General features: G+C 43.8%; 1 protein-coding gene across 2 annotated transcripts in view; it reads right to left on the minus strand.

Annotated features, from left to right (window-relative positions):
* The window catches only part of TTBK1 (tau tubulin kinase 1), a 156,666-nt gene that overhangs the window by 123,796 nt on the left and 19,295 nt on the right, over positions 1-13,575 (minus strand). Inside the window, exons 1-3 of one of the 2 annotated variants that reach the window (XM_073339827.2) lie at positions 13,087-13,175; positions 3,991-4,195; positions 3,698-3,856 (exon numbers count right to left, since the gene is read on the minus strand). In XM_073339827.2, the coding sequence (XP_073195928.2) occupies positions 3,698-3,805 (108 nt within the window). In that variant the 5' untranslated portion in view covers positions 3,806-3,856; positions 3,991-4,195; positions 13,087-13,175. Of the gene's footprint in view, positions 1-3,697; positions 3,857-3,990; positions 4,196-13,086; positions 13,176-13,575 lie in introns of those variants that run through there. The other variant, XM_078852376.1, reaches the window with a different exon arrangement.

Below are 13,575 nucleotides of genomic sequence, written 5' to 3' on the forward strand. Positions count from 1 at the left end.
CTGAGCACTTTTTCACCAGCTCCTGCTGTCTCCCCGCTGTCTTTTCCAGTTTTACTTTATCTTGTCTCAGATGGGTGACCAGAACTGGATATAGTATTCAGGGTGTGGGCACACCATGGATTTATATACTGGCATTATGATGTTTGCTACCCCTTTCCTAATAGTTCCTAAAATCCTATTTGTCTCTTTGACTGCTGTGGTGTACTGAGTTGAAGTTTTCACAGAACTATCCACAGAGAATCCAAGATCTTGTTCTTGGGTGGTAACAGCTAATTTAAAATCTATCATTATAGATGTGTAGTTGGAATTATTTTTTCCAACATGCCTTACACCACACTTATCCAGGTTGAATTTCCATTTGCTGTTTTGTTGCCCAGTCACCCAGTTTTGTGAGATCCCTTTTTAACTCTTCACAGTCAGCTTTGGACTTAACTATCTTGAATAATTTTGTATCATCTCCAATTTTGCCACTTCTCCGTTCACTCCCTGTTCCAGATAATGAATATGTTGCACAGCACAGGTCCCGGTACGGATCTTTAGGGGACCCCTCTGTTTGCCTCTCTCCATTTAATTGTGAAAACTGACCATTTATCCCTACCCTTTGTTTCTAATCTTTTAACCAGTTACATGAGAGAAACTTCCCTCTGATCCTAGGGTCACCTAGTTTCCTTGAAGCCTTTGGTGAGGCACCTTCCTACTATCCTGATTAGGATGCATCTTCCAAATTTTAAAGGATGTCTTTTTGCCTCTAACAGCCTCCATTACTCTGCTGTTTAGCCATGGTGGCATTCTTTTAGTCCTCTTATTGTTTTTTTCTGATGTGGGGTACACATTTACTCTGAGCCTCCATTATGGTGTTTTTAAATAGCCCCTCATTTTGTGTAGTTTCCCTTTTGAAGGTAAATATTACTGCAGTTGGGGTTTTTTGGGAGGGGTTTGGTATTATCCCCCCCACATTACGGTCACTATTACTGCGTGGTTCAGCTATATTCACCTCTTGGACCAGATCTTGTGCTCCATTTAGGACTAAAACAAGAATTGCCTCTCCTCTTGTGGGTTCCAGGGCTAGCTGTTCCAAGAAGCAGTCATTGATGGTGTGTAGAAATTTTATCTCTGCATCACACTCCAAGGTGACATTTACTCAGTCTTCACTCGGTTTACAACTGACCTATATTAATGTAGCACCAAATCACTATAGGAAGGTTTGGCAGAATCTGTTTTTTTTAATAGTTTTGATGGACAATATAAATTTATTTTTAAGCATTTTTTTCAATTTTTATCTATTCAAATTTTCAAATTCGCCCAAAATTATGTGGTTTAAACATTTCCTCCCTATTCTTATCAATTTAAGTTTTCACAGTTGCAGGAAATTATAGAGGGGAGGTCAGACAATTTTTTAGAGACAGTAGTTGTTGATATTCAAATGTTAAAGCTTTATAACCATTAAAACACAAATTGTCAACATCACGTCAAAACGTACTGTCAATATCCTTAAATCAAACTAAGTTCTTAAGCAGCATTTTTCTCTTTTTTTGCCTATCTGTAAATTTCAATTATCAATGGAAATATTTTGTCAATTTGTGGCTATACAGTGAAATTGACGTTTATCTACATTTTAATGATACAAATCTAATCCTTGAAAGCCTAGCTATAAACCAGTTGTAAACTGATTTAAGTTCATCCATGCAAGGGGCTGCACCATCTTAATTAAATCAGATTAAAAACTGATTTTAGCTAAACCAGTGCAATATTTGGGTGCACTAGGCCTTGGAAATGATAAGTGCTAAGTACTTAGAGAAGCTAGTACCCCAACACACCCCACAGCAAGATAACTTTGAATGCATTCCTTTGACTAACAGGAATGCCATGCTGTCCTTCGCATTCTTTTTAAAGTATTCTTTCCTCCCATCCAAACCATAATCATAAAAAGCTGCAAGATTCTGCCACACAATGTATCATGGTGTCATGGTCTGGCCACAACTAATGCAGACAGAAAAGCTTTACAAAAGAAATTAACCCAGTGCAAGCACTTGCCAGTGACTAGGCATAGTGAATCCTTTTGTCACATGCCATCTGCCTACCAGCTGCCTTGGGACACAGTACACATGGAGATCATCAACTACCAGTGCCCTAATCTGTAGATGGGATGTGCTGAAGCAGTATTAAACAATGCAGAGGAAAAGTAAGGACAGCTACTAATTACACTTCTTCCAGCAAACTAGAAAAGTATATGACCAGAACCTCAAAATAAAGCCACATCTACAACACAGACTCCAGCTCATTTAATTTATCTTTTTTGTATTTATATTCCATATTATGGTAGTGCCCAGAGGTCCCAAGTGAGATCAGAGCCCCATTGTGCTAGGCACTGTACAAACACAAACACTGGTAAGAGACAATCCTTGCCCTTAAGAGTTTACAATCTAAATAGACAAGACAGGCAAAGGGTGAGAGGGGACATAATTAACACAGCACCGGAGTAGGCTAGCCTCCGTTCCTGAAAGAAATTCAGTTAATTTATTCTTCATTTAAATAGGTCTTTCTGCAACAAGGCACCTTCCACAACACAAGAAAGGTACATGATTAATTTTATGCCCACACTTAGCCAGCTGTTGAACATTCCCAGTGAGCTCAACAAAGCTTTCAGTTAATTGTAAGCAATATTCATCCATTACATCTAGTAGGGACAAGCTAAGGCTGCTAAGGGGTTTCATACAGATAAATGCGTGAGAGCGCATCTATGAGATTTACTAGCGTTGGTAAAGCTTGTGTCCTGTGTGAACCCAGGACTGCCAAAATAAATCTGCTTGCTACTCCAATCTCTGGGTCCTCAGTGCACAACTCAGATTGTGTGTGGTCCAGCACTTTGAGCCTACAGCTGGGAATCAGAACCTCCAAAGTTCCCATCACCTCTTTCTATGGCTTTGAGGAAGGCACGTCACTTCCTTTGGCTTCAGTTTCCTGAATGGTAAACTGGAGGTAATATTTACTAACCTCAAAGGATTGTTGTGAGGATTAGTGTGAGTAAAGCATTTTAAATGCTGAGTATTATTATTTCTACAACAACCAGAGTCAATTATTGCTGACAGGGACAGAGCAACTTCCTCGGCTCATTAATTTATTATAGGCAGAGCTGGTAGCAATGTCCATAGTTAAGGCTGAATGACACTTTCCATTTTGAGACCCTGTGTTCAGCTGCTTATAATTTTGCCAAACAAACTGTTCAAGCCAATATTTTTCTTGCTGAACATCTACCTTCAGCTGACTGATTTTGGAAACTGATTTCACCTATATTGGATCTGCTGTTTCTGAGGATGGGGTTAAGGTAAAATACATTGTGTTTGCCAGCGTTAAAACATGATTACAAACACTTGATTGAAACATTCCAGCACCGCTGGGTTCTAGAGCAAGGACTTGAAAACTGGCAATGTAGTATCGCAGAGTCTGAGAGCTTTGCTAATCAGGTCACCAGCAGCAGTTCATCCTACCCAGAAATCCCTGGCAGGTTTGCTGTTCTAAAACATCAGATGTCTCAAAAAACTGGTGTAATATTTATCACTTTCTTTCATGCCCTGACCCAGATTCCCCCAGTCAGTGCCGTCTGATCAATCCTGGGACCAGCAAGAAGCACTTTTACAGCATCACAGAGAAGAGCCTTTTGGGCCAGTAGTGGAAATTCAGAGTCAGAGCTACTCACCACTTTCCAACGGTCCTTGACCACGTAGTTGGCCGGCAGAATGTCGACCTGTTCCCCTCCCCCACTCATGTTTGGTTCCTCCCTGATAGCTGCTACTAGGCACTGCATTTGCCAGCCAGAAAGTATTTTAGTAGCTCCCAATTTAAATGAGCCATTTATCTGAGAAGAAAAACAAAAGGGAGAAAAGGAGGGTTAGTGCAGGTCATTGCATTGATGCTGTTGAAACTACATCTCAACAGCTCTGGTTTAGAGCCAATCAGAAACAGCATCTCTGGGAAGAAGGGCAAACTCACCTCGGAGCACAGCAAGCAACAGCCTGCTTTACAAATTCCTCAGCTCTCTCCATGCACAAACCTGGCAGAAGCAACCAGGCCCCAAGTCCACAGCACCAACTGAAGAGATGACAAGTTACTGGCTACACCATGCAGGGTCCTAGTGCTCTTGGGCCTCATAGCCAGCAACTCAAAGATGGGCCAATGCCAAATCCTTGCATACAGCCTGAGTATCAGGGTGGGAACAACGAAGAAAGCCGTAATTGTACCAGGCAAAATAAATAAATAAATAAATAAATCTTGCTTTCACAGAGCAGCTGATTCATTTTCTGTTATTTTGGTTTCTAGCTGACCGTATGCAACACTCCCATCCCCAAGACTTGCCAGGTACTATGCTCTGGAAGCCAAAGGGGGCTAGGGCGGCCTCTGGAGCGCCAGGGTCACAAACACTGCTAACAGCCAGGCAGAGAAGAAGAGCACAGTTAGAAGGGGTTTCAGCCACATATAGATTAGTCCTTGTAAGACACAAGCCTTGCTAAAAATGTTAAATTCAAGCACAGAGACAGATAGAATATCAACTTTCCTTTCCCCCTCCTTTCTCTCCCTGTCTCCCGGGCGAGGTGCTCTCACTCATCCATGAGATCCAGATTACCTGATTCTATAGCCAGTTTTGTTCTTGAATTTTTGGTTAGAATCCCTCCATAAAGGTGACTCTCAGCTTCATATCAGTGCTAATCTTATTCATTTAAAGGAATCTTAGTGGTTATCTCGCCTGCTGCTATAGGCTATTTTCTGGCCTCAGAGCCCGCAGTCCTTTGATTCACAGGTTTCTTGGTAGCTCTGCCCCCTTTTCCCTGGTATATAGCCCATATGCCCTTTCTGGATATAAAACAAGTTCTTCTGCAGAGATCAAACACAGCTAACCACGTACATGCTGAATAAGAAAGTAAGGTTAGAGTTGGTCATTCGACCATTAGACTTCTTCAGGCTGGAATAATAATCAGAAAATAGCGAGCTGTGTATCAGAGAGAAGAGGTGGTCGTTCCCTAAGGGCAGCTGGAAGGCTCAGACCTGTGGTCTGACATGCACGTGTGAGTACCGCAGAGGGAGTTAGTGCCACAAAGTGGGCAGGATGTGAAGATGTCACGTGAAAATCATCAAATAAAAATGCAACTAGCATCTCAAAGGAGAGAGAGTCGTGCTCTAAAACAAAGAGACAATACATGCAAGGAATGCAGGAAAGGATTAGGAGAAAAAGAGAAAAGAAAAGGAGTACTTGTGGCACCTTAGAGACTAACCAATTTATTTGAGCATAAGCTTTCGTGAGCTACAGCTGTAGCTCACGAAAGCTTATGCTCAAATAAATTGGTTAGTCTCTAAGGTGCCACAAGTACTCCTTTTCTTTTTGCGAACACAGACTAACACGGCTGTTACTCTGAAACCTGAGAAAAAGAGAGCAACTGTATGCCACTGGGAAAGGAGACTGCAAACCACTCCCCCTAATGATATAAGCTAGAATACAAACCAATCATTAAACAGAGGAGAGAGGCAAAACAAATATTTTAGAAGTGTAGCAGAAGAACGTGCTGCCAAAGGGGTCTGGAGTTTCTCATAGATGCAGGGACACGTGAAGAGTGGACTATGGGACAGCAGCTCTTCTGACATCCAGGAAAGGGCAGTGGACATCAGGCCAAGTTTCAGTTCTGTTCAGTGAGAACCAGCGAGAGGTCTGCTTCGTGGACTGGTAGCGCTAGTGCTCTGCATTGCTGGAGGCAGTCTGGGCTCCATCCCAGGCTCCTTCTCCCCAGCCAGCATGTCCAGGAGCGCTGCAGTGTGAGAACCTAATGAGGAGTTGGTGTACCTCAGCTGGACCGAATGAAGTTACTCCAGGTATGAACGTAGCCCAGTATGCACCCCAGGGGCTGAGTGATGCCTGTTGCACCCTTCCCTTATTCGCTGCACATCTCTTAGAGTGGCACAAGAGAGAGGATCCCTCCTGCAGCCCTTATAAGGTGCATGATTGGGCAGCAGCACAACTTACAGGGGACAGGCACACTACACTGCAGGCCCTGTATCCAGGAAGTGCAAAGGGAGCTGAGGATCTCGGCCTTGGAAGGGAGGCAGCAACACAGAGCAATGGGAAGGGAGTAGAGGTGGGATTCACAAAGCTACTTAGGTGCCTAAACCCCAGACATAGGCACCTAAGTCTGGGGTTTAGATACCTGAATCCCAGTTTCGGCTCCACTGTGATCCACAAAACTCCTGCTAAAACCTGTGGGTGCCTAAACTCACTTGGGGCCTAAGTTCAGGGTAAAAGTTCCCTCTGCCTCTGGGCATGTGCACTGCTGGGTCACTCTGGACTGCCAGATACCTATCTCCCGCCTAAGCCCCAGAGAGATTCATGAACTCTGGGGAAGGTAGGCATTTGTCCGCTGAAGTTGCATGTGGGGCCTGATCCAGTAGGCATGCTCAGAGGCTGCCTACCAGATCAGTTCCCATTCAAAATCCAGCTGGAGGAGGTGGATAAACATTTCAATAGTCATTGGGCCGAGAGACAGAGAGTAACTCTGTAGTCTCAGGCTCACTAAGTTTAAGGCCAGAAGAAACCATCATAATCATGTAGTTTGACATCCTGCACATTGCAGGCCACAGACCCTCACCCGCCCACTGCTGTAATAGGCCTATAACTTGAGTTACTGAAGTCCTCAAATCTTGATTTAAAAACTTCAAGTTACAGAGAATCCACCATTTACTCTAGTTCAAACCAGCAAGTGACTCATGCCACACACTGCAGAGGAAGGTGAAACCCCCCAGGGTCTCTACCAATCTGACCTAGGAGGATTCCTTCCTGACCCCAAATATGGTGATCAGTTAGACCCTGAGCATGTGGGCAATACCCACCAGCTAGACACCCGGGAAATAATTATCTGTAATAACTCAGAGCTCTCTCCATCTAGTTTTGCATCTCTGTCCATTGGAGATATTTGCTAATAGCAGTCACAGGTGGGCCATATACTGTTATAGGCTGTCTCATCATACCAACCCTTCCATAAATTTATCAGCTCAGTTTTGACACAAGTTAGGATTTTTGACCTCTTTACTCCCCTGGGGAGGCTGTTCCAGAACTTGATTCCTCTTATAGTTAGAAACCTTCGCCTAATCTCAAGCCTTAACTTATTGATGGCCAGTTTATAGCCCTTTGGTTTTGTGCTAATATTGGCCCTTAACTTAAATAACTCCTCCCCTTCCTCAGGATTATCCCTCTGATGTATTTACAGAGAGCAATCATATCTCCCCTAAGCCTTCGTTTGGTTACAGTAAACAAGCCAAGCTCCTTATGTCTCCTCTCATAAGGTTAGTTTTCCATTCCTCTGATCATCCCAGTAGCCCTTCTCTGCACCTGTTCCAGTTTGGATTCATCTTTCTTAAACCTGGGAGACCAGAATTGCACAGAGTATTCCAGATGCCTTATCTAGTGGTACTAACACTTCCCTGTCTCTACTGGAAATACGTCACCTGATCCATCCTAGGATTACATTAGTCTTTTTCACAGCCACATTACATTAGGGGCTCATAGTCATCCAGTGATGGTCCAATACACCTAGGTCTTTCTCCTCCTCTGTTGCTTCTAACTGATACGTCCCCAGCTTCTAGCAAATATTCTTGTTGTTAGTCCCTAAGTGCTTGACCTTGCACTTTGCACTATTAAATTTCATCCCATTTCTATTTACTCCAGTTTCCAAGATTGTCCGAATCTTCTTGTATGATATTCCGGTCCTCCTCTGTATTGGCAGTACCTCCCAACTTGGTGTCATCCACAAATTTCATTAGCACACTCCCACTCTTTGTGCCAACCTCACTAATGAAAATGTCAAATAGGATTGGTCCCAAGACCAAGTCTTGAGAAATTCCACTAGTAATCTCCCTACAGCCTGACAGTTCACTTTTCAGCATGACCCATTGTTGTCTCCACTTCATCCAGTTCCTTAAGCATCTTTCAATTCTTGTATTACACCACATCTTCTCCAGTGAAAACTAATAATTTCCCATGTGGAACTGTCTCAAATGCTTACAGGTAGATCATATCTCCTGCATTTCCTTTATCTAGATAATCAGTTATCTCCTCAAAGAGTGATCAAGTTAGTCTGGCACGATCTACCATTAGTAAAACAGTGTTTTTATCCCAATTACTCTTTGGCGTACTCAATGCTTAGTGGTCCCACTTCTTCTTTCCTTTTTTTCTTTTTATTTATATGGCGAAAGAACCTTTTACTATGGGTTTTTAATTTCCTTTGCAAGGTCCAGCTCTGCTCGGCTTTTGGCAGTTCTCACTTTATCCCTGCACTTTCTGACCTCCAAGAGGTAGCTTTCCTTGCTGATCCATCCCTTCTTCCATTCCTTGTAGGCTTTCTGATTTCTCTTAATCACCTGTTTGAGATGCCTGTTCATCCAGTTTGGCCTCCAACCCTTCCCTATGATTTTTTCCCCCTTGCTTGAGATGCAGGCTCCATATAGTTTCTGCAACTTTGACTTAAAGCAGTTCCAAGCCTCCTCCACATTCAGATCCTTGAGTTCTTCACTCCAGCCCACTTCCCTAATTAAATCCCTTAATTTTTTTTTAAGTTTGCCCTTCTGAAATCAAGGATTCTAGTTGCAGCCCTATTTTTGTTTATCCTTCCATTTAGTTTAAATTCATGATCACTCGAATCAAGGCTGTCCTCCACATTTAACAAGTTCTTCTATGAAGTCATTGCTATTTACTGATACTAAATCTAAAATGACATTGCCTCTTGTTGGTTCGGGGACTATTTGGTGAAGAAATCTCTTAGCCATCACATCCAGGAATGTCTGGGCCCTGCCTTTATTAGTAGCGTTTGTCCTCCAACCAACATCTGGGAAATTAAAGTCTCCCATAATCACACAATTCCCAGTAGCATTTATTTCATTAAAATGTTAAAGAGGTCTCTCTCCATATCCCGATTGGATCCTGGGAAGGGGGGTCTCGCAGACTCCAGCACCGTCCCAGTGGAGCCTCTGTTACCTTTCTTCTCCAATGTGATTTTGGCACAAACAGGTTCTGTTTGCTCCATTCCATCACTTCTAATTTCTTTACAGTCTAGCACGTCATTAATATACAATGCTACTCCACCCCCTTTACCTTTATTTCTGTCCTTCCGGTGCTCCTGTCATGATTATTATTCCACCATGTTTCCATTGCCCCTACAGCATCTGGCTTCGCTTCCTGCACCAGTGGTTTTAGTTCCTCCATTTGTTAGGCTTGTGTGTCCGGCTCTTTGCATTGGTGGACAGACATCTTAGTTGTTTCTGCTCAGCGTTGCCCACATTCCTCACCCAATGATGTGCTGTCATTCCGCTGCCAGCATCAACTACCTGACTTAGTGTCATTGGTATTGGCACCCGTCCTCTTGTTGTCCATTCTCCTACCCGTGTTCCTTTCTCCATCGATGTATCCTCTTTCACTTGATTTTCCTCCCACTCATTATTCGAATCAGGTGTGGAGACTATCTCAGACCTCCCAACCGCCTCCTCTGATTTCCTAGTTTAAAGCTCTTTTAATCAGTTGTGCCAGCCTCCATCCCAGAAATCTATTTCCCTCCCTGCTCAGGTGGAGCCCATCCCACGGGAACAGCCCTCAGCCCATGAATGCCTCCCAGTAGTCATCCCAAAGCCTTCCTTATAGCACCACTGCGTGAGCCATCTGTTGATCATCACAATCTCATCTCGCCTTTGCCCTGCTCCTCTAGTCTAGGGACAGGTAGAATCCCAATGAAGGTCACCTGAGCCTCCATTTCTTCAAACATCTTCCTCAGCCTGGCGTAGTCTCCTTTGATATGTTTCAGTGAGAATTCAGCTGTATCATTTGTTCCCATGAGAAGGACAAACAGTAGATTCTTTCCCACTCCCATGAGGATCCTATTCCGCCTCAGTCCCATCCACTTCTGGCAGACAACACACCTTTCTGTTCTCCAGATCAGCTCTGGTGACAGGCTTGTCTGTTCTTGTTAGTAGTGAGTCCTCATTCAAGCAGACCTACCTCTTCCTGGTGTTGGTGCAATTCTCTGGCCTTCCTCCTTCTGTTCTTTCTGGCTACAAGTCCTCTTGTGTTTTGTTCTCCCTTGCAATCTGTGAGTCATCCCAGACTCCAAACTCTGGCTATGTCCATTGACTCTTCCCCTATCCTTGTAGAGCCAGCTATTCTTTTCTTTTTTGTTCTCCCATCTTCTGTTACTGCCTGCCTCTTCCTTTCAGTTTCCAGCTCAGTGAACTTGTTCCTCAGCTGTATTTCTCCATCGCTAGCCAGACTTTTCCTCTGCCTGATTCTCATAGTCACCAGCTTCTATGGGCCACTTCCTTGATCCATAAGTCTACCCTCACAGTACTCTTGTCCAACTTGCATCTGCAAGTCTTGAGGTTTCCCTTCAGCCTCCTCTCTCTTTCCCTCCATCATCCACTCATCTCACAAGAAACAATTTAGGCGCCTAAGGAGGCAGATTCCCATTCGTGGATCACTAAGCAGAGATAGGCACCTAAAGCCAGATTGCAGGGAGGCACCAATCATCAAGTGAGGGGCAGTGCTTAGAACCTCCCTCTCCTACGCACCTCCCATCAATTAGTTTAGGCAACTCCCCACCTACCATGCTGGCTTTTGTGGACTGCAGTCTAAAGCGCTTCTCTCTCCCCCTTCATTGTATAGAGTCTCGGTGCTTAACTCAGGTTCTGTGGATCGCAGTGTTGTCCCTGTGATCTTTTAGGCACCTAGAAGTTAGGTGCTGCAATGCTGAACAATGAAGCGCCTAAGTACCATTTTGGATTTCCCCCCCGCCCTCCCCCAGCTGTTTACAAGGACCGTAGATCATATACATTTTCTCTCGTATGCATCTTGTTTGTTACTTTTTCAATGTTTCGTTTGGACTGGGTGGGATTTTTAAATGGCAGGCTTTAGGGCAGAAATTAGTAGTGATAAACTGACCAAAAGAAGTGAATCTGGAGAAGAGAGGTAGCATAACAATGATGTGGCCTTTAAAAGCTGGGCTGGACAAACCCCTTAAGTGAAGTAAACTGCCTGAGTAGTATTCCTTTCACTCACAGTTCTCAGTGTTGTCGTGCTGAGTTGCAAATGGTGCAGAGCATATTTGTCTGTTTCCTGAACTGTCACTGAAAATTAAAAACACTGGAAAGTTTTATAAGTCATATGCTTTGAAACAGAACAAAACCTCCAGGGTGGGGAGAATCTGAGTCCTGCTTCCCATCTGTAAAATGAGGCTAATGATAACTGCCTACCTCATGGGGTATTACAATGAATCGCTAATGTCAATGAATTAATTAATCTTTCTATGGTGATGGGAAAACGTCGGGCAAGAATCGCCCATATACTCTGGCTGCCTTGTATTACTGTATGGGGACGCTGAGCCACTGTAAGCCCAGTTTAGCCACCAGCTGAGCCAAGTTTATGGCTGCTTCGTATCACTGGAAGCACACTACGTATCACATCGTATCACCCTGGTGTGCTAGAGAATTTGGCCCATACTGCACTTATTACTGCAGGAGCAGGGTCAGAGCCATGGAATGAAGGCTCCTTGAAGCAGTATGTCGGATGTGTCACGCACACCTATGCCATTACGTAGTCACAACAAAAGTCTCCATACTGCCCTGGGGAGATGGTGGACATGAATGAAATTTACCCTGGGCTGAGGATCCATGCACGGCCTATGCATCTCTTTAAAACGTGGCTAAAGTAAGACGTGAACAGTACATAAGCCTTGTGCTGGGCCTCCACCCAGGGTGAATTTCACCCTCAGAGAAATGCAGGGTTTGAACAGTGACTGAGGTATGAGCTCGCTCAAGCACTTGGGGGCATTTGGAGTGTATATGAAAGACATGAGGACACTACATAAAATCACGATATTGTATTGCATGTTGTCCACACAAAAAAGACAGAACTTCCTGCCTCCCTGTTACAAGCAGGAAGGGTCCCCCTGAGAAAGGACCACCTTGACAGGAAGTGACTGGTTTACTCCCACAAAGAGATGCCAAGGTTGGGAGAGATGCTGCATTCAAATCCAGTGTTAGGCTATTGTGTGATCATTTTCCTGGTGACCAGAATGGAGAGTCAGATGGAAAGAAAGAAACGAGAGCATGAGAGGGTAAACCCTGTCCTTGAACAACTCCAGCCTGAAGAAGGGTAGAATCCACCCAGCTCCAACCTCACCATGCCTCCTCCAGCATGTATTGCAGAACCTCACGGTGCAGAAACTTTGCTTTATTTTACTTATACTCAGTCAAGCGACAGTGCTTCTCCTGCTGCCCTTGACATTATGGGCTCAATTAGATCTGAAGAACCGTTCTGTCTAGCTGCTCCTCTTACATTACATCCATCCCGCACTAGGTAACAGCACTCAAGTGCTAATGCTGTGGACCTATTTTTCAGTTCGACTTTCAAGAAAACTAAGACAATTACTGTAAACCAGCAGCAGCTGATGACTCTCTGTGTATGGATTTGGAAATCTACACACACAGAGACGTGGCTCCAACAGGCAGGCAGTCTGGGATAGGCAGCAGGAAACAAGCTCAGATAAAAAGCCTTGGAGAGAATGATTTTCCTATAGGAGTACTATGGCAATCAGATGATGTGGCAGTTTTTGTATAGGTGGGCATGCTAAGAGGTATAGTGCATATCCCCTCATCAATAAATAACTAGCAGGAATCCCTGCACTCTGTAGTGATTTAGACCAATTAATGCACAGCCAGTTGGGAAGTAATGTATAGGCAGTCTGATTATATGCACTGGACACTTCAAATGAGCCCTTCATTTGAAGTAACATTTTCGGATTGTTTTTCCCCCTAAAACCACTTAAACAAATGTTATGGGATCTCAATGCTGTCAAAATAAAAACTTTAAATACACAATTTTCCTTGTTGAAATCTCTGTGTTGTACAACAGACCGCTCTCCTATATTAAGTATCATTCCGTTCAGGTTCGCTGCAGCAGCATTTGCTCAGACACAGGCAAAAAGTAAACAGTAACAGTCTGAAATCTCATCAAATGCACTTTTGTCTTCATACAGCAGAACGAAGCCAGGGAAGTCTGTCTCTCACCATTTTACCAAAGGTCCTGGAAACACTTAAGTGTGTTAAGCTCACTGCTGAAGAATTGCAATATCCCTTTTTATTTCAGGGCACATCCTCACCCCTGGAAGCCTATAAATTAGAAAAGTTAGAACAGGCAATGTTTATTTAGGCTGTTGGACTCCAGGATCCGTTCCACTTTACCAAAGTTTCCCCAATAAAGGAAGGATCCATCTTAATATTAGGTCCTAGTAGTGTTTTAAAAAACCCACAAGAACTACAACTTTTACAACAGGCAAGACAAAAAGCACAAACCTGGTTGTGTATCTACAAAAGCGAGATGAGCAAGATGAGTGGATTTCTGGAATGCAGTCTCCCCCTTAAAACTTGAAGGAGAGGAAGAGAAGAGAGTTGTAAAGAGAATTAAAGCATGACTCAAAGCCTTTCCCTATGTAAATCCACCTAAAATACACTGTGAAGCCAGCTGCACTGGGACAGGGCTGCACAGAAACTGAAAGG

The sequence above is a fragment of the Lepidochelys kempii genome, chromosome 3, assembly GCF_965140285.1.
Source record: "Lepidochelys kempii isolate rLepKem1 chromosome 3, rLepKem1.hap1, whole genome shotgun sequence".
NCBI lineage: Eukaryota > Metazoa > Chordata > Testudines > Cheloniidae > Lepidochelys > Lepidochelys kempii.